At 47.4% G+C, this 22383-nt stretch overlaps 1 protein-coding gene across 2 annotated transcripts in view; it reads right to left on the bottom strand.

Annotated features, from left to right (window-relative positions):
* The window catches only part of LOC142390066 (protein-serine O-palmitoleoyltransferase porcupine-like), a 53437-nt gene that overhangs the window by 12385 nt on the left and 18669 nt on the right, over window positions 1-22383 (bottom strand). Inside the window, exons 2-11 of one of the 2 annotated variants that reach the window (XM_075475419.1) lie at window positions 7974-8110; window positions 7673-7865; window positions 7332-7375; window positions 6195-6376; window positions 5986-6116; window positions 5329-5454; window positions 5096-5196; window positions 3738-3814; window positions 582-645; window positions 203-288 (exon numbers count right to left, since the gene is read on the bottom strand). In XM_075475419.1, the coding sequence (XP_075331534.1) occupies window positions 203-288; window positions 582-645; window positions 3738-3814; window positions 5096-5196; window positions 5329-5454; window positions 5986-6116; window positions 6195-6376; window positions 7332-7375; window positions 7673-7865; window positions 7974-8109 (1140 nt within the window). In that variant the 5' untranslated portion in view covers window position 8110. The remainder of the gene's footprint in view (window positions 1-202; window positions 289-581; window positions 646-3737; window positions 3815-5095; window positions 5197-5328; window positions 5455-5985; window positions 6117-6194; window positions 6377-7331; window positions 7376-7672; window positions 7866-7973; window positions 8111-22383) is intronic. The other variant, XM_075475420.1, reaches the window with a different exon arrangement.

The following is a 22383-nucleotide window of genomic DNA, read 5'->3' as shown; positions in this document are numbered from 1 at the left end:
TAAGCTGCTGTGCTACAGGTTCACAAACTTTAGCTTAGCAGAAAAGAAGGTGAGGGCTTCCATTCATTCGGAACATCTTTAACAAGTCAACTCTTTATGGACTCGTGCTTGAAAGCATCCTCAGCCACAAACTTCAGGTGGCTGAAACGTGCACGTGCACAGCTCTGTATGTTTTACATACCAAGTCGAGCTCAGGTCGTACCTTCTTGTGCTGATGGCTGCAGTCAGACGTGCACGGCCTGGAGAGGATGCAGGCACTAAAGATGGATGCAAGCTTCTTTCTCAAAACTGAGGAGAGGCAACAACAAGGCAAATTACAATCCAATACATACCCTATCTATCTATATGTTATGAGAAATAAGTATCAAAGAAGAACAATCCATTTCCTTCTATAGCGACTCCCTCTCTCTCTCTCTCTCCCTCTCTCTCTCTATATATATGATATATCTGAATATCAGATTACATTTCTGTCTATATTTCTTCTTGCAGCTTCAGGTTTTGTACAAGTGCAGGTGAGAGTGAGTCCAGTCTATGTTCAGCTGAACATTTCCAACATTAGAATGAACAGGTGTTCCACTCACCGTGCTCAACATAGGTGATGAAGCCCAGTGAGAGCAGGACAGCTCCCAGGTGAAAGCTCAGACCCTGCAGGACACCAACAGCCCACAGTCAGCAAACAGGCAGCAAACAGGCAGCACACAGGCAGCACACAGGCAGTACACAGGCAGGCAGTACACAGGCAGGCAGTACACAGGCAGCACACAGTCAGCAAAAAGGCAGCAAACAGGGAGCAAACAGTCAGCATACAGTCAGCGCACAGTCAGCAAAAAGGCAGCAAACAGGGAGCAAACAGTCAGCATACAGTCAGCACACAGTCAGCATACAGTCAGCACACAGTCAGCACACAGGCAGCACACAGTCAGCAAAAAGGCAGCAAACAGGCAGCAAACAGTCAGCATACAGTCAGCACACAGGCAGCACACAGTCAGCAAAAAGGCAGCACACAGGCAGGCAGTACACAGGCAGGCAGTACACAGGCAGCACACAGGCAGCACACAGTCAGCAAAAAGGCAGCAAACGGGCAGCAAACAGTCAGCATACAGTCAGCACACAGGCAGCACACAGGCAGCACACATAGCCAGGCAGCACACAGGCAGGCAGTACACAGGCAGGCAGTACACAGGCAGCACACAGTCAGCACACAGGCAGGCAGCAAACAGGCAGGCAGTACACAGGCAGCACACAGGCAGCACACAGGCAGCAAACAGGCAGCAAACAGTCAGCATACAGTCAGCACACAGGCAGCACACAGGCAGCAAACAGACAGGCAGCACACAGTCAGTACACAAGCAGCACACAGGCAGCACACAGGCAGCACACAGGCAGCAAAAAGGCAGCAAACAGGCAGTAAAAAGTCAGCATACAGTCAGCACAAAAGCAGCACACAGGCAGCACACAGTCAGCAAAAAGGCAGCAAACAGGCAGCAAACAGTCAGCATACAGGCAGCACACAGGCAGCACACAGGCAGCAAAAAGGCAGCAAACAGGCAGCACACAGGCAGCAAAAAGGCAGCAAACAGTCAGCATACAGTCAGCACACAGGCAGCACACAGGCAGCAAAAAGGCAGCAAACAGGCAGCAAACAGTCAGCATACAGTCAGCACACAGGCAGCACACAGGCAGCAAACAGGCAGCAAAGGCAGCACACAGGCAGCAAACAGGCAGCACAGGCAGCACACAAGCAGCACACAGGCAGTATACAGTCAGCACACAGTCAGCATACAGTCAGCACACAGTCAGCACACAGGCAGCACACAGTCAGCACACAGGCAGCAAAGGCAGCACACAGTCAGCACACAGGCAGCACAGGCAGCACACAAGCAGCACACAGGCAGCAAACAGGCAGCAAAGGCAGCACACAGTCAGCAAAAAGGCAGCAAACAGGGAGCAAACAGTCAGCATACAGTCAGCACACAGTCAGCACACAGGCAGCACACAGTCAGCAAAAAGGCAGCAAACAGGCAGCAAACAGTCAGCATACAGTCAGCACACAGGCAGCACACAGTCAGCACACAGTCAGCAAAAAGGCAGCACACAGGCAGGCAGTACACAGGCAGGCAGTACACAGGCAGCACACAGGCAGCACACAGTCAGCAAAAAGGCAGCAAACGGGCAGCAAACAGTCAGCATACAGTCAGCACACAGGCAGCACACAGGCAGCACACATAGCCAGGCAGCACACAGGCAGGCAGTACACAGGCAGGCAGTACACAGGCAGCACACAGTCAGCACACAGGCAGGCAGCAAACAGGCAGGCAGTACACAGGCAGCACACAGGCAGCACACAGGAAGCAAACAGGCAGCAAACAGTCAGCATACAGTCAGCACACAGGCAGCACACAGGCAGCACACAGGCAGCAAACAGACAGGCAGCACAGTCAGTACACAAGCAGCACACAGGCAGCACACAGGCAGCAAAAAGGCAGCAAACAGGCAGTAAAAAGTCAGCATACAGTCAGCACAAAAGCAGCACACAGGCAGCACACAGTCAGCAAAAAGGCAGCAAACAGGCAGCAAACAGTCAGCATACAGGCAGCACACAGGCAGCACACAGGCAGCACACAGGCAGCAAAAAGGCAGCAAACAGGCAGCACACAGGCAGCAAAAAGGCAGCAAACAGTCAGCATACAGTCAGCACACAGGCAGCACACAGGCAGCAAAAAGGCAGCAAACAGGCAGCAAACAGTCAGCATACAGTCAGCACACAGGCAGCACACAGGCAGCACACAAGCAGCACACAGTCAGCACACAGGCAGCACACAGACAGCACACAAGCAGCACACAGGCAGCACACAGGCAGCAAACAGGCACACAGTCAGCACACAGGCAGCAAACAGGCAGCAAAGGCAGCACACAGGCAGCACACAAGCAGCACACAGGCAGCAAACAGGCAGCAAAGGCAGCACACAATCAGCAAACAGGCAGCACACAGTCAGCATACAGTCAGCACACAGGCAGCACACAGGCAGCAAACAGGCAGCAAAAGCAGCACACAGTCAGCACACAGTCAGCACACAGTCAGCACACAGGCGGCACACAATCAGCACACAGGCAGCACACAAGCAGCACACAGGCAGCACACAGGCAGCACACAGGCAGCACACAGGCACCACACAGGCAGCAAACAGGCAGCAAAGGCAGCACACAGTCAGCACACAGGCAGCACACAGGCAGCACACAGGCAGCAAACAGGCAGCAAAGGCAGCACACAGTCAGCACACAGGCAGCACACAGTCAGCATACAGTCAGCACACAGGCAGCACACAGGCAGCAAACAGGCAGCAAAGGCAGCACACAGTCAGCACACAGTCAGCACACAGGTGGCTCACAGTCAGCACACAGGCGGCACACAGGCAGCACACAGGCAGCACACAGTCACCACACAGGCAGCACACAGTCAGCACAGTCAGCACACAGTCAGCACACAGACAGCACACAGGCAGCACACAGTCAGCAAACAGGTAGCACACAGGCAGCACACAGGCAGCACACAGGCAGCACACAGGCAGCACACAGGCAGCACACAGGCAGCACACAGGCAGCACACAGTCAGCAAACAGGTAGCACACAGGCAGCACACAGGCAGCAAACAGGCAGCACACAGGCAGCACACAGGCAGCACACAGGCAGCACACAGGCAGCACACAGGCAGCAGTCAGTCAGGTGGTTGTACTGACGTGCAGCAGGGCGCTGGCAGTGTAGGTCACCAGGATGGCCGGGAAGGTCCCCAGCTTTACGGCATTTTTAAAGACGTCTGAGGAAGACCACAGAAAACACACATCACCATGGCAACATGGTCAATGATCCACTCAGATCCCATGTAGGCAGGTAGGACCTTTTCATGGTGGGACCATGGTGGGATTTTAACCCTAGGTCACCCACATGAAAGGCAGCCATCTTCCCGCTACACTACCCAGCCACATGTTTCAATGCAACTCACTGTAAATACATACTTAGACTTAGTGCAACAGGGGCTTTTATCTACAGCCCCTTTTCACAAAGAATGGACAGAAAAACAGAAGGTTGAACAACCACATATATCAAATGTCCAAAGTCAGACATTTTACCATTTTTAAGAAAAATAGTAGTATGTAGAAGCAATATAATTGGATGGCAGAAGCAGGGGCATCAAAAGGCAGGTACCAAAAGAAACATCTGGAGGAGCATGATGAAAGGAATGGAGGTAACCTGGCAACAGTCTGTCAGCTCCTCAACATAACACTGTGAAGACTTTGAATATTCCATCATCTACAGTATATTTCTAAGAAAATACAAAAATCTAGCTCTTTCAACATTTAATATATTTTCTATATTTGAGTAAAATATTGCTGTATGAGATCTGCTTTCATCTCCATTTTACAAACCATCCCTCCTTTTTTGGAATTGAACCAAATTTCTTCAGCAGCCTGAATTCCAAATATTATTAAAGGAGAAGTTAGTTTTTTTTTTTTTAAACCTGGTCCTTATTTCTGGCATAAAATACGTTCATCTTCTCACCGATAACAGTTTGCTGAAAGTCGGCTCAGAGCTGCCGTGTTGTTGTTATTGGGGGCTATCAGGGGGCTTATGGGGGGCTTTCTACACACGTCTACTGGGATGACGTCATCAACGCGCGCCGCTGCAGCACAGCTCACTCACTCACTTCGTGCTTTGGGACGGTTGATAACTTTTAGTTTAGTTTGCAAATTCCGTATGAAGATGCTGCTGCGGCACGCGTTGATGACATCATCCCAACACGGCAGCTCTGAACTAACAGTGCAATAGTACGCGTTTATTCATTCATTCATTTGTCTAAAAGTATTGGTGACATAAAGACAGATAATGCCTTATTCAGAGGCTGTACTGTCTCTGCCCTGTTCTCTCTGTTATATGGATATACGCCGATCTCCAGTGATCTAAATATCTTCTGAAGGACGCCGACTTTCACCAAACTGTTATCGGGGAGCAGATGAACGTATTTTATGGCAGAAATAAGGTCCAGGTTTAAACAAACTAGAACAAACTTCCCCTTTAAGTAAGCAGAGTGGAGACTTACAGGTTTTCAGCCATCGGGACATTGGGATGTTCCAGGACTTCACCACCAGCACCATGGAGCGGGGCATTTCCACGCTGAGCGGACTCACCACTCTCATGTCCCTAACGCAGTGAACACAGAGGAAGCGCCGGAGTACAGAACATTAAGTATTCATTAAAGACTGCCATGGACCACATAATGACTCCACTGTTATAAGAAAAGGATCCATCTCAGCAGCTGAGCCAGGTATTTACCACCGGATGTGATCTTTCTCCTCTGTGAAGCCTGCTCCAGCCAACATGCTTGTCCCTTCGCTGAGATGACCCACAAAGAAGTTACTGAAGTGGAAGGACACCGCGTTCTCGTAAGCATAAAACCACCTGTACAACGTGGCACATGAAAGTCAAATACATTACTTTTATCACTCCCACTTTAACATGTCACGTCTGATTAATCAGAGCACTTAATAACTCGGTCATAACTGGACATTAGGTCAGTGCTTTTACATGATAACACCAAACCTTTTAGCTTACACCTTCATCAAGTCGTTTCCCAAAATATGAAACTCAATTCCATAACAGAAACTTCTGAATGGAATCTGTTGGCAGGTCAAGTTATATTCACATATATCATATATGTAGTTCTCACTGCTGTAAGGAAAGCAGATGTGACGGAAGGTCGCTCTGCTGTGCATTTTGGTGTTTAAACAAAAAGATTGTGCCATCTCAGCAACTGATTAATTCCTGATTGTTAACACGACTGAAAGGGTGTGAAAAATGTCCTCCGTGTGGTCGAGCCTTACCTTCCTACATCTTGGAAGCAGAAAAAGACAAACAGACAGCACATTATCAAGACAGTGTACTTATTCTGAAAATACAACCAAAGTAGCCGGACAGCAAAGAAAGTCTTACTTCTGTGTCACAGAGTTTCCATAGATTGGGATGAACAAAGGGAAGAGGTACGGGGCAATGCAGGTGGACACCAGCAGACACATCTGACTTTTCAGCAGGCAGAGAAAGGACGTGTGCAGCCACAACCAGCTCTGAGGAAGCAAAGCCGCCATTAACAAGGCAGGACTACACATGACAAGAAGATGAAGAAGTCCCTGAGAAACACTCACCAGTTTGGTACCATCAACTGCATTCTTATAAGTGGAGAAACTGATCCAGGGGCCGAAGACAACAGTGCCCACAAAGAGAACATAACCCAGGAACTCAGCTGGGGAGGGCAGGTTAGCCACTGCTCTTCTGTCCAGGTCAAACGCCAAAGAAATCACCTTCATGGCCACCACCATCTGAGAGCCTAACACACACACACACACACACACACACACACACATGTTTTAATCAAGAGCAACACGTGCCCCCCTCTGAAGGAGCAAACCATTTTATCTGTCAAACAAAGAGGCAGAAAAAGTGAAAACTGGATCTTTGTGGATCCTTTCAGCAGCAGGTCCAGCTGCTGGTCTCTGGGGTTTTTATCCATTTCTCAAACGAACTGCTGCAGTTCCTTCCAGCACTGAAAAGATGTCTGAATATTTCCCCTTTAACCTCCCCGCAGCGGAACACTGACTGTCCGGTAAGCTTTATCCACTGCTGGGTTTTACACGTGAGAAACTGGGACTCTGTGCAGACCTAATTCTGATTCCTCACTCCATGCAGCTTTCAGTCCTGCATGAATGACAAACATCACATGCTGTGTGGGTCCCTCCATCTCTTTCACAGGCGTGTCTGAATGAAGGATGAGGAGCATTAAGTTCAAGAGGAAATATCTAAATGAGTGAGTTGATTGATGAAGATGTTGATATTATGTAGCATATGTCTGAAATCTTAAATATTCATAAGAATGTGGACAGTAACAGCTGAACACAAAAAGACACAATGGGATAGGTATATGTGGATCTCCTCATTTCGATTCAACTCAATAATAGGGACGCAGGTGCTGAGTTATTCCTGCAGCCATGTGGGGATAAAAGGAATGCTCCTGCCCTCCTGCTGCGGGTTCATCAGGGCTCAAGCATGTCCGGTTCATCTGCCACTGATCTCACTTCCCATCGTGATCAGGGCAGGACACGGTGGAACTCGCTTTCCTGAATCTTATCAGCATATGATAGCATTTTAACGTGGCTGGAATATCAACCATGTTACACTTTTTTGTCAGTCGTTCTACCTCCAGGTGAACATTTCATAGGCAAGAACCCTGATCGAGTTTGAAAACAAGAACACAACACATGGACTCAAAAAGATGAGATACTGACCTCTAATTCTATGCCAGGTCACCACGTCGATTAGATGCAACTCTCTGAAAGGAGAAAGAAATCATCAGACCCTCAGGAAAGAGATGAAGGGGACACACTCATGCACATATAATCCAGATATCTGTTGTGGTCCAAAACCCAAATTGCGTCGGCTGTAATGTAAGTTGGATTACTTCTCAAAGAGCCGTGTGATCATAGAACAGGCAGCAGCCAACAAGACTGTGACAATAAGACAGGGTTAGGTGAGAAGTGATTTCCCTCTGAGTGTGTCCTGTCTCTGTATGAAGCAAAGAAAGCAGCCTTTTTGCATCAGGCGGGATCCTTCTGCGGGGTTTCCTCACCCAATGAGAAGGTAGACGAGGATACCAGCTGAGAGGAAGAGGCCTCTGCTGCTGGAGTGTCTGCTGAGCAGCAGGACGAGGTAACAGAGCACACTGAGCAACAGCACCCACAGCATGTGAAGCTCGAAGAACAGGAAGAGGCCATAGATCCCAGACAGCACCGACACCGCATGCTTCACAGTCGACCCGACTCCTGAGGAAAACAGATGGGAAAGCTCAGAGTTAAAGACAGGTCCACAGGCTTGGAGAACCGGTGCTGGTAATACATGTCTGTGTGAAGGTCCTGCCGGCCGATGCTCACCCAGTCTGAAGCAGAGTCTGCAGGTGAGGCAGAGCAGCAGCAGCCTCCACAGCTGCTGAAGGCTCTGCTGGGCCGTGGCCAGGCCACAACTCTCAGCGAGCTGCTGCCACACCACCAGCCGGCTGGTCAGGTCCATCCTGCAGCCACACACAGCACATCAGCACCTGCACCCCAGCTTCCATCAGCACATCAGCACCTGCACCCCAGCTTCCATCAACACATCAGCACCTGCACCTCAGCTTCCATCAACACATCAGCACCTGCACCTCAGCTTCCATCAACACATCAGCACCTGCACCCCAACTTCCATCAACACATCAGCACCTGCACCCCAGCTTCCATCAACACATCAGCACCTGCACCTCAGCTTCCATCAACACATCAGCACCTGCACCCCAACTTCCATCAACACATCAGCACCTGCACCCCAGCTTCCATCAACACATCAGCACCTGCACCTCAGCTTCCATCAACACATCAGCACCTGCACCCCAGCTTCCATCAACACATCTGCACCTGCACCCCAGCTTCCATCAACACATCTGCACCTGCACCCCAGCTTCCATCAACACATCTGCACCTGCACCCCAGCTTCCATCAGCACATCAGCACCTGCACCCCAGCTTCCATCAACACATCAGCACCTGCACCCCAGCTTCCATCAACACATCTGCACCTGCACCCCAGCTTCCATCAACACATCTGCACCTGCACCCCAGCTTCCATCAACACATCTGCACCTGCACCCCAGCTTCCATCAACACATCTGCACCTGCACCCCAGCTTCCATCAACACATCTGCACCTGCACCCCAGCTTCCATCAACACATCTGCACCTGCACCCCAGCTTCCATCAACACATCTGCACCTGCACCCCAGCTTCCATCAACACATCTGCACCTGCACCCCAGCTTCCATCAACACATCTGCACCTGCACCCCAGCTTCCATCAACACATCAACACCTGCACCCCAGCTTCCATCAGCACATCAGCACCTGCACCCCAGCTTCCATCAACACATCTGCACCTGCACCCCAGCTTCCATCAACACATCTGCACCTGCACCCCAGCTTCCATCAACACATCTGCACCTGCACCCCTGCTTCCATCAACACATCTGCACCTGCACCCCAGCTTCCATCAACACATCTGCACCTGCACCCCAGCTTCCATCAACACATCTGCACCTGCACCCCAGCTTCCATCAGCACATCAGCACCTGCACCCCAGCTTCCATCAACACATCTGCACCTGCACCCCAGCTTCCATCAGCACATCAGCACCTGCACCCCAGCTTCCATCAGCACATCAGCACCTGCACCCCAGCTTCATTTGTTGGAGAAGGATGTCATGACATTCTCATGACTTCTGGCCTAGTTACATCGTGTGCCTTGCTGACTGGTTCAGAATATTGTTGATAGTTAGAATGAGTTGTTTAACATTAGGCGCCTTCAGAGAGGGCCACGTACGCTTGTTTTGATAAGGACCAGCATAAAGAGAGATCACAGAAGGAAGACGGCGGACATTTTGTACATTCTGTATGCATATTTGCTGTGACAGTTTGTTCAATAAACTCCCCAATGGACGGCTGACCAACGCGTGATTCGACTCTAATTTCTCCACAACATAATGGTGACCCCGAATTCGTGAGATTTTGCATCTGGATTGAGATAAAAATTGGGTAAACAGCAGCTTATGTGAGACGTGTTTTGTGAAGCAGACAGCTGTGAGCAGCTGGTCGGGCTATTGTGTTGTTGTATTTTTTTTGTGGTAATTAAGGAAGACTAGTCGCTCATGCTCGGGCAGGAAATAAATCGATGAGTTTAAACTGGAATAGTGGATACGCTTTTAGAGCGGGCAGGGTGGAAATCACCCGTTCATAGTGATGTCATAGAGCCAACGGCCGACCTTTAATGCATTGGGGGTAGGAATACCGTAGGACTATGGATCTCCGAAAAAGTCAATTCCAGTTCTATACGGGCACATTTTAAATATGTTTATATAATTTTAGATCTGCTTAGAACTCTTTGGAGTTATCCGAGACCTCAGAATAAAGACATTTTGAGAAGAAAATTCAAATTCGTTTATAAATTGGCCACAGGAGATTATTATAAGAGGTCATAGGGAAGCTGATAAGTACACGTCAGCATCTGTTGCTTTGGTCAAGAGACCATATCACAAGGCTTGTAGAGAAAACCCATTTTGTATTTCATATATTGCCTACACCAATATCTCCTGAAAAATTAAAAGTCTAAATGAAAAAAATTAATAATTTAAAACTGTGAAGATTTGAACGGTGACTGACACAAAAACTTTGATCGACTGACTTGGTGTGAGTGTGTGGGACCGGTCTTTGTTTGTCTGTCAATGTATGTGAAATCCTGTTGTTTTATGTGAATGTAAAAAAAAAAGAAAAGAAAAAGTTATTTTGTGTGATAAATCAAGGTTCTAACCTAACTCATCTCATCCCTTCACTTTTGAGTATTTTAGTCATTTTGAGTTAACACATAGAGTTAACACAAAGTCCTACTTATAATCTTAGGCCAAATAAAAATTAAGTGAGTGCAGAGACACTCAGATTTGCTTCATGGTTATAATTTGCTTCAGTGTTATAGTTTTGATTTCTTTAAGATTCTGTATTTTCGTTGAGTGCATCTTGTTACTATTGAATTATTGAATACTGCTGTGATTGGTGTTAAGTTTCTAAAGTTCTATTTTCAACAGGCGAGTGAAGGTGTTTGGCTTTCAGGGGGACAGAGAGTGCTGCGCGCTCACGCGGCTGGTGTGGAGGCGCGGGGTTTGTCCTTGGCATTTTTTCTACTGCTGCAAATGTTCGTGTGTGACAGCATTTTCTTTCCTTGTCTCCCAGGGCACTTTATGGTTGAACTGTAATAATTATTAGTTTTCTTTAGGTAATGTGCTAATTGCGGAGTTGTTATCAGTTGAGTGAATTGGTTTCGCAATTCTAGAGGAGAGGTTCTGTCTCTAGTCCATTTGAATGTGACATTCCTGATAAAGAAAGTTTTCGCTTATGCATTGTTTCTGTATCTTTTGGTCTGTATTTTCCCTGTCCACAGCGTGTTAAATTGTATTTCTTTTTCTTTCTTAACAAATGCCATTTTGAGGTGAAGAATAGTGCAACTGTTATTTCTGTGTTTGGTTTGTATTTTTTCCCTGTCCAATGCTGGACAGATTGTATTTCTTCCTGTTTCTTAACTTGTCACAAAAAGTGTGACAAACGCCATTTTGAGTAGGGGTGTGGTTCAATTGTTATGTTTGGGAGGAGTTAATAACAGCCTAGGAAGTGGACGTAATGATGTGTTCATATTTGATTGGTTAGAATTCACGTGGTTCGTTGGAGGCGGGCTTAGAGGTGTGTTCATATTTTATTGGTTAGAAGTTACGTGTCTCAGACGTGTTTCATTGGAGATAGATTTAGAGGTGTGTTCAGATTTCATTGGTCAAAAAATATTTTTATTTCATTGGTCAGAATTGACGTAGCTGTGACGTGCATTGTGTCATCTGGATTGGTAGAGAGACATTGTGTATGGTTTGGATCGGAAGCATCCGGATGTGAGCAAAGGTTGGGGCAACGCCTTGAGCCTGAGTCACTTCAAACAGAGTAAGCATTAACTGAGCTTTCGATTAGCAATAAATTAACATTGGGTAGCATTAGTAATACAGCTAGTATTGATTAGCAATAACTATCATTGTTTAGCAGGGATTAGCATTGGGTAACAAGAAAGTTAGTGTTGATTAGCAATAACTAGCATTGATTAGCAATCACTAACATTGATTAGCGATAATTAGCATTGAGTAGCATAATTAGCATTCGATTAGCATTGGTGAACAAGGAAGCTAGTATTGATTAGCAATAAGTAGCATTGATTAGCAATAGTTAGCATTGGTTAGCATTATTAGCATTGTTAGCATTTCGTTAGCCATAATTAGCATTGATCAGAAATACAATTAGCATTGATTAGCAATAGCAATAAGGCAAATATTGGTTTAAATTAAACCAATTAATTAGCAATAGGTTAGCATTTATTAGCAACAGCTAGGAAGCTAACATCAATTGGCATTGGTTAGCAAACATTAACATTAGCAATAATAGTAACCGAACTCCAAACTAGCTAAAGTAGCCTAACATTGAATTAACATTGGTTTAATTTAAAAAAAAAAAAAAAAAAAACAATCTAGAGCACAAGCTCTCAAAGTTAACATAGGCCAACTTTAACATTAGCATTGACAATATCCAATCCAATAATTAGCAGCATCTAAGCTTCATCTAGCCGAGCATTAAATTAGCATGATTAGAGTTAGTTTAATTTAAATTGACTTTCAAGAGTAGTTAAAAAAAAGGGGAAGAATAATAAATAAGGAAAATTTTGAAAATAAATAAGTAAATAAAAAGAAAAAGTCAAAAGTCAATAGAAGGGAACTAACTAGGTGAAACAATGGATGTAACACCAACAATAATCATCAGCGCCAAACATCCTGAACATTCCAAAGATATTAAAAAGATATCTCTAAAATGGGAAAAACGAACAAAAAATAATGTCTCACCCTGGCCAAAAGGTGGCACTTTCAATGTAACGGCCTGTAAGATTATGGAACAAAGGATTAAAGCTTACAAACCAAAGGACAAAAGCAAAAAGAGACAGGAAAAAAGAGAGCTTGAATTAACAGTTTTACATTTCTTTGAAAATGCAGAGCTATATCCAACACTGCCAGGAGCAGTAAACATACAAGGAGATTCGGAAATAAAAGATCACAAAATATCTCATGAACGTCCAGAACCACAAATAGCTACATCAAGCAGTCATGGAGCTCCTGAGCCAGACACCGTCTGTAATTCAGATCAGGCAGGGGGACAGCTCCCACAATACCAAAAATCACCAGAACTGGCACCACCAGTTCAAAAGGCATCTTCTGAAGAACATAAGAGTCCAACAGCGTCAGCACCGAGTTTGGTAGAAATGACGCAGGGACAGTATGTGCCGTGGCAGACGCTCGTCCTAGCGAGGCTGGTTGCCAGACTGCCGGACATTCACACAGGTGCAAGTAAATGGATAAGAGCTTTTGAACAAGAGACTGTGCATAAACTGTTGACTGTGGGACACATTAAGGCAGTGTGGGCACTGTGTTTTGGAACTTCTACCATGGAGGGCATTTTGAGACACAGTGAGAATGACTGGATGTTAAGCCACCGAGCTGATGGAACTGATTTTAATGCATATCGAGCTGCACTCTGGAGAGCGTTACGAGCTGAGTTTCCTGTGGGAGTGGACCTCGAAGCATTAAAGGGGGAACCACTGTCAGGAACAGAGAGTCCGGCTGTGTACATTGCACAACAATTGAAGAAATGGAGACAAGAGTCTGAGGGAGAAATCGAGAAGAGCCCAGCGTGGGTGACATTGTTCAGAGTTTCCATCAAAGAGGCTCTGCCTGCCCCAGCTCAGGGGAGGCTGGAGGATGTGGTGGGGTTGAATTCAATGTCACATGGACAATTCCGAGACCACGTGGTGCATGCAGTAAACAAATACAGAAAAGAACTGAAACGGAAGGAGCAGGAGGAGGATATGCAAAGGGAACGTGCACGGTTGCAGTTAGAAGAACTGCAAGCGAAGCAAGAAGTACGAAATGAGGCCATGACAGCGGGGGCCGCTGAACAGCCATCACAGGGGCAAGTCCATCGTCGACCCTGTCAAAGGTCAAGAAGAGGTGCACCTGGAGGACGAAGGTCCTCGGGGGCATGTTGGGCCTGTGGCGAGAGGGGACACTTTGTTTACAGCTGTCCGAGAGCACCGAGAAACCCGAGTGTTCGGCAGGACCGTGGCCAGTCCCTGCGGGGCGGAGCAAGTGGCCCGGCAGGTCCATGGCGTTCCTCTGGCAGAGGAATCCCAGTATTTGTTTGCATTGACATATAGAGGTAAGAAGTACACTTACATCAGACGTACTCAAAAGGGTTTAAAAACCGCCCTCAGGTGTGTCATTATTACAGAACAAAACAAAGTTTTTAAGTTAAATGTGTCACGATTACTAAGTTTCTAAAACTTGAATTTAAATATGTCACTATTACTATTACAAAACTATGACTAAGTTTCTAAAACTTAAATGTAAATAGGTCACTGTTACTATGACAAAACAAAACAAAGTTTCTAATTTAAATTTTAGCATTGATAGCCTAAATTAGAGTATCTATTTATCCCATAGGGAATTACTGATATCTCTCCATCCCACTTGGAGGGAGTAAGAAAAGTGCCATGTCCAAAATAAATAAATAAATAACTAATGAATAAATAAATAAAATTAGAATAAAACAAGAATGATCTTCTTTTGGGAAGATTGTGCAATAAAATGTGCTTCCTCTGAAAGGAATCATGAAGAATCCACAGTTCAAAGGTTGAAAGTACAACTGGAGAGGACAAACTTTGAAAGTTTGAAACAAAATTAGCAAAAGTCATCCAAAACGGCCAACACAAGTCTATGAGAAGCCATTTTTCTTATATGTCTCCAATAGACACCATAAGATTTCAGAACTAATAAATCAGAGTAGGTATGTTGTGACTCAGGCAGGATGTTTGCAGGTTGTGCATCTTTTGACACGTCCGGATGTGAGAATACAGAAGTGTACTACATCGGGATCTGCGGATGACATTCCACGTGAGTTTGAAGGAGAACCACATGAGCGTGTGGCAGAAGCTGTGAGGTACATTAAACTAAGACCTGACTTAGAAGCGACTTCACTTGTTCAGGCTGACGTCACTTATGTTGTGCATGGTTCATGTTGTGAGATCATTTGGGTGATCATGAGGTTTTGCAGTTGTGAAACAGGAAGGTGGAGAACTTTGTGACGGTGAAAGCTGAGAAGTGTGAACGGCCATGTTCGGCACAGTTGGCTGAACTGAAGGCACTAACGGAAGCATGTTGACTGGTGGAAGGTAAGGTTACGAATGTGTACACAGATTCTGCATATGCTCATGATATTTGCTATTTGTTTGAAGCAGTTTTGGAGCAGAGAGGGTTCAGGAGGTCAGACGGAAGTCCAGTGCGACATGAGGTCCAAATGAAGGAGCGGATTGCAGTCATGAAAATTGAAAATTGGCAGTGATACAGTGTCAAATAATCGTAAAGGTAACAAAATGGTCGGTAAAGGTAATAACGCGGCTGATGAGGCAGCGAAAGTAGCATCAAAGTGCCAGCTTGCTGTTTTGGCACCAATGGTGTCACTGGAGCCAGAGGTCGCGCCATCACAAGGATATTGGTCATACATATTGGATAAATAGTCGTAAAAGTTTTTTGGTAAGAGAATTGATTCATCTGTTTGTCATTCCATCAGAGATTAGCTCAAATAAGGGTTAAGTGTTTGTTTAGAAAAGTGCAAGAGGCATTCTGCAGCAGCTGCGAATCAAGCAGCGCTGTGGGGCTGTTTATCATCCACAGAGTCAAGGGATGGGTAAGAGGATCAAAGGAACCTGGAAAGTGAAATTGAATTGAATCTGTGCTTCGACTAAACTAAACTAAATGCTTTGCCGCTTGCACTAATGAGCTTTCGTATGCAGACTCATAGAGTCACGCACTAACACCGCATAAAATGCTAACGGGTCGACCCATGCCGGCACCTCAGTTGAGAGGTCCCTTTAAAGGGCCCCCACTTGAGCAGTTGCAAACAGAGTTGAGGGCTTACATGAAGCAATTAACTGCAATCCACAGAACAATCTATCTACAGGAGGAGACCAGAGACTCAGGTCTCGAACAGCTGGTTGAGAGACCAGTGGTGCCAGGCGACCAGGTGCACATCAAAGTGTTCCGAAGGAAGTGGCTTGAGCCAAGACGGAAAGGACCGTACACAATGGTGCGAGCAACGTCAACAGCAGTTCAAATGGAAGGTAGCAGCACATGGTACCATTTGAATCACTGCACTAAGGTTCGGACTAAAGACACAGACGGAGTTGAGTCCGAGGGAAAGGATGAACAAAAGGAAGAGGTTAAGATTTCTGACACTGTGAGCATCCACTGTGGGTGTTGGCCGACAGCATGGGCTCAGGAGAACGAGGCCAGGAGATGTTGGACGGGATCCCGCATACAGGAGAGGCTGGAAGGGTCCTGTGATGAAGCCACCCCGCAGGGAAGTAGCCAACCTGGGTCAGATGAGTATGATGCAACAGTACACACCCACTCAGACCATGCCACGCCACAGACTTTGCCAGCAATACACACGAGAGCTAGTCATGAAAAGGCAGATGTTAAGCTTGAATTTAAGTACATGGGAATAAAGGTTGGTGGAAGTGTGAGGAAGGATGAGTAAGTATGAGTAAGTATGGGTAAGTGTGAGGAGGTGTGGATCATGGGTCCGGTGGAGGAGACGACCAAATCACCGCCTCTGGACGCCACGACAAGGGGCAATCTGGTAAGATCATGTTGTCCTCAGGTCAGAAGTAGTTGTTCACAATAGTTGTAAGAATAGAAAGATTTCTCGTGGAAGTCTAGGGGGATTTGATACCAGTAGCACTACGGGACAGAATAATCATGTTAATCCAAGAACAGACGGAGTGTACATGCACAGGTGGAGTCAGGAAAACAGTGTAACTGTGGAAGATGGGTTAAGGCAGCACAGGATATGTGGTATAGTTGGGCATGGTACACTACGAGGGAACTGACAGCGACGGAGTGTCTCATATGCGCAGACGCTCCAGGAGCATTGCCTGTTGTTGTTCCAGAGCCACACACCTACAGGGACTGTGCAGTGGTCCAGCAACGGAAATGCAGAGAAGGTAGGTTCACATCGGAAGAGGATAAATGGTTATTGTTTCCTATGTGTGGTATTAAGTGCAGATCGATGTTTGGGCCAAATAAATTACGGAATTGTTTTCAAAGTACGGATGGGCCACAAATTGGAGTCTTCTTGTGCGGAATTTAATCATAATACATCACAGGATGGGCCTCCGACTGATTTTAGAGCAGATTAAGATGGTGAGTTTGAGTGCTTTTGGAACTCACGTAGGTAATACTACTGTTAAATGCAATGTCGCATGGGTTTTATCTTGGTTTCCACACGCAAATATGAAACCAATATTTATTAGGATTTATTTATTTGGATCAATAATGTGAAAATATAGAAATGATCATTTTAACGCTATATCTTTTTGGGGATTAGACACACCCTGTAGCTGAGAGTTACTGGATGTGTGGAGATGATGTTTTGTTAAATGTGTTACCCAACAGGTGGATAGGTCTTTGGGCGCTGGTGAGGAGGAAGACATCGGTTGTGTTAATGTATGACAAGGTAAACGAGATGCGAGGTTTGGATGTGGAAGAAGGGAGAGTTAAAAGATCTAGTGATGATTACATCAGGGATGAGCACGTTTACTTGGATGCAATAGGGCAGCCGAGAGGGATTCCTTTTGAGTTCAAAGCACGCAGTGAGATTGCAGCTGGATTTCAGTCTATTTTGCCGTGGATCACGATTAACAAAATGTGGAGTGGATTAATTACATACTACAACCAACAGAGAATTCTTAACTACACGAGTGAAGGGTTTGCGGGTTGTGGAGAACAACTACGTGAGACGAGTATGATGGCTTCATAGAACAGACAAGGTTTAGAATGGATATTAGGAGGGAAAAGTGGTGTTTGCCAGTTGTAGTTGGTTGGGGAAAATGTTGTACATTTATACCCGGGAACACTGCAGCTGATGGGACGTTTACAACGGCCGTGAAGAAGTTCAGAGAACTGAAAGAGGAGCTGAAGGGTAATGCTGGTGGAGGTGAACGGTGGTGGTCTGGTCTGTTTGGGATTTTGGGAGAAGGGGGAGCGATGGCAGTTAAAGCGGGAATAGCAATATTGTTGATAGTGATAATGGTTTCCCTATTGGTGTGTTGCATTATACCCATTCTGAGAAGGTGTTTGCTGCAAGTGATGTTCAAACGAACAGCGGAGGGAATCAGGAGGCAGATGACCATGCGAGACCAGATCTGAGGACCAACGCATGGGAGAGCGGGTCAACGAATGAAGGTTACCAACGGACGGTTCACAAGATTCTTTCCTCGAGGGTGTGGAACCAAGTTTAGTCTGATAGGGAGAAGAGATGCTGAAGATCTCTTTGATTGGGAGTGACGTACTGGCGACCTCTCCTCCCAGAGTTAGCTTAGCAGTTCCAGACCCAGCCGGACGGATGTTCGGCCAGAAGCAGACGACACCAGAGTACAGGAGATGGGACGGGACTGGAAGAGCTGCATTACATTGCCTTTTATTACCATTGTTGTGTGATAATCAATAATTTTATGTATGGTACGTGGTACAAAACTGTGATTAATTGATTTGAAGGTGATGTATTCATTCTATGTGTATTATCAATCAAAATTGATATGTCCATTGCCAGTTGTGTAAGTCAACTGTTCGGAGTGCGACCTTGGTAAAGTGGTCGGTCGCCAAGTGGGGTGGGAACGTAGGTGAGTTTTCCAAAGATAAGAACATGAGTTACGAAAGTAGCAGCCGGTGGGTTTTTCGCAACTATGCACTGCGAACAGTAGACAAGTGTGATGGCAATGTAAAACTTGTAGTGTTGGTGAATTCAATATCGTTTAATTTAATTTAATCATTTAATGTGATTCGGGTACACATATAAATATTGCTTTTCATTTATTCAAAATGGTCCCGTTGATTGATATTGTAGAATTATTGATAGTTAGAATGAGTTGTTTAACATTAGGCACCTCCAGAGAGGGCCACGTACGCTTGTTTTGATAAGGACCAGCATAAAGAGAGATCAAAGAAGGAAGACGGCGGACATTTTGTACATTCTGTATGCATATTTGCTGTGACAGTTTGTTCAATAAACTCCCCAATGGACGGCTGACCAACGCGTGATTCGACTCTAATTTCTCCACAACACATTCAACACATCTGCACCTGCACCGCAGCTTCCATAAACACCTGCACCCCAGCTTCCATCAACACATCAACACCTGCACCCAGCTTCCATCAACACATCAGTACCTGCACCCCAGCTTCCATCAACACATCAGTACCTGCACCCCAGCTTCCATCAACACATCTGCACCTAAACCACAGCTTCCATCAACACATCAGTACCTGCACCCCAGCTTCCATCAACACATCTGCACCTGGACCCCAGCTTCCATCAACACATCTGCACCTGCACCCCAGCTTCCATCAACACATGAGCACCTGGACCCCAACTTCCATCAACACATCAGCACCTGCACCCCAGCTTCCATCAACACATCTGCACCTGCACCCCAGCTTCCATCAACACATCTGCACCTGCACCCCAACTTCCATCAACACATCTGCACCTGCACCCCAGCTTCCATCAACACATGAGCACCTGCACCCCAGCTTCCATCAACACATCTGCACCTGCACCCCAGCTTCCATCAACACATCTGCACCTGCACCCCAGCTTCCATCAACACATCTGCACGTGCACCCCAGCTTCCATCAGCACATCTGCACCCCAACTTCCATCAACACATCTGCATCTGCACCCCAGCTTCCATCAACACATCAGCACCTGCACCCAAGCTTCCATCAACACATCAGTACCTGCACCCCAGCTTCCATAAGCACATCAACACCTGCACCCCAGCTTTCATCAACACATCTGCACCTGCACCCCAACTTCCATCAACACATCTGCACCTGCAACCCAGCTTCCATCAGCACATCTGCACCTGCACCCCAGCTTTAATCAACACATCTGCACCTGCACCCCAACTTCCATCAACACCTGCACCCCAGCTTCCATCAGCACATCTGCACCTGCACCCCAGCTTTCTTCAACACATCTGCACCTGCACCCCAGCTTCCATCAACACATCTGCACCTGCACCCCAACTTCCATCAACACATCTGCACCTGCACCCAAGCTTCCATCAACACCTGCACCCCAGCTTCCATCAGCACATCAACACCTGGACCCCAACTTCCATCAACACATCAGCACCTGGACCCCAACTTCCATCAACACATCTGCACCTGCACCCCAGCTTCCATCAACACATCAGCACCTGCACCCCAGCTTCCATCAGCACATCAGCACCTGCACCCCAGCTTCCATCAGCACATCAACACCTGGACCAAAACTTCCATCAACACATCTGCACCTGCACCCCAGCTTCCATCAGCATATCAGCACCTGCACCCCAGCTTCCATCAACACATCAACACCTGCACCCAAGCTTCCATCAACACATCAGCACCTGCACCCCAGCTTCCATCAACACATCTGCACCTGCACCCCAGCTTCCATCAGCACATCTGCACCCCAGCTTCCATCAACACATCTGCACCTGCACCCCAGCTTCCATCAACACATCAATACCTGCACCCAAGCTTCCATCAACACATCTGCACCTGCACCCCAGCTTCCATCAACACATCTGCACCTGCACCCCAGCTTCCATCAACACATCTGCACCTGCACCCCAGCTTCCATCAGCACATCAGCACCTGCACCCCAGCTTCCATCAACACATGAGCACCTGCACCCCAGCTTCCATCAACACATCTGCACCTGCACCCCAGCTTCCATCAACACATCTGCACCTGCACCCCAGCTTCCATCAACACATCTGCACGTGCACCCCAGCTTCCATCAGCACATCTGCACCCCAACTTCCATCAACACATCTGCATCTGCACCCCAGCTTCCATCAACACATCAGCACCTGCACCCAAGCTTCCATCAACACATCAGTACCTGCACCCCAGCTTCCATAAGCACATCAACACCTGCACCCCAGCTTTCATCAACACATCTGCACCTGCACCCCAACTTCCATCAACACATCTGCACCTGCAACCCAGCTTCCATCAGCACATCTGCACCTGCACCCCAGCTTTAATCAACACATCTGCACCTGCACCCCAACTTCCATCAACACCTGCACCCCAGCTTCCATCAACACATCAACACCTGCACCCAAGCTTCCATCAACACATCAGCACCTGCACCCCAGCTTCCATCAACACATCTGCACCTGCACCCCAGCTTCCATCAGCACATCTGCACCCCAGCTTCCATCAACACATCAGCACCTGCACCCCAGCTTCCATCAACACATCAATACCTGCACCCAAGCTTCCATCAACACATCTGCACCTGCACCCCAGCTTCCATCAACACATCTGCACCTGCACCCCAGCTTCCATCAACACATCTGCACCTGCACCCCAGCTTCCATCAGCACATCAGCACCTGCACCCCAGCTTCCATCAACACATCTGCACCTGCACCCCAACTTCCATCAACACATCAGCACCTGCACCCCAGCTTCCATCAGCACATCTGCACCCCAGCTTCCATCAGCACATCTGCACCCCAGCTTCCATCAACATATCAGCACCTGCACCCCAGCTTCCATCAGCATATCTGCACCCCAGCTTCCATCAGCACATCAGCACCTGCACCCCAGCTTCCATCAACACATCAGCACCTGCACCCAAGCTTCCATCAGCATATTAACACCTGCACCCCAGCTTCCATCAACACATCTGCACCTGCACCCCAGCTTCCATCAGCACATCATCACCTGCACCCCAGCTTCCATCAACACATCAGTACCTGCACCCCAACTTCCATCAACACATCTGCACCTGCACCCCAGCTTCCATCAACACATCTGCACCTGCACCCCAGCTTCCATCAACACATCAGTACCTGCAACCCAGCTTCCATCAACACATCTGCACCTGCACCCCAGCTTCCATCAACACATCAGCACCTGCACCTCAGCTTCCATCAACACATCAACACCTGCACCCCAGCTTCCACCGACACATCTGCACCTGCACCCCAACTTCCATCAACACATGAGCACCTGCACCCCAGCTTCCATCAGCACATCAGCACCTGCACCCCAGCTTCCATCAACACCTGTACCCCAGCTTCCATCAGTACATCAACACTTGCACTCCAGCTTCCATCAACACATCAACACCTGCACCCCAGCTTCCATCAACACAGCAACACCTGCACCCCCGCTTCCATCAGCACATCAGCACCTGCACCCCAGCTTCAATCAACACATCAGCACCTGCACCCCAGCTTCCATCAACACATCTGCACCTGCACCCCAGCTTCCATCAACACATCTGCACCTGCACTCCAGCTTCCATCAACACATCAACACCTGCACCCCAGCTTCCATCAACACAGCAACACCTGCACCCCCGCTTCCATCAGCACATCAGCACCTGCACCCCAGCTTCAATCAACACATCAGCACCTGCACCCCAGCTTCCATCAGCACATCAACACCTGCACCCCAGCTTCCATCAGCACATCTGCACCCCAGCTTCCATCAACACATCAGCACCTGCACCCCAGCTTCCCTCAACACATCAATACCTGCACCCAAGCTTCCATCAACACATCTGCAC

Source organism: Odontesthes bonariensis, chromosome 10 (assembly GCF_027942865.1).
Source record: "Odontesthes bonariensis isolate fOdoBon6 chromosome 10, fOdoBon6.hap1, whole genome shotgun sequence".
Classification (NCBI taxonomy): domain Eukaryota; kingdom Metazoa; phylum Chordata; class Actinopteri; order Atheriniformes; family Atherinopsidae; genus Odontesthes; species Odontesthes bonariensis.
Note: the sequence above shows the minus strand (reverse complement) of the source record. Positions and strands in the feature narration are given on the sequence as shown.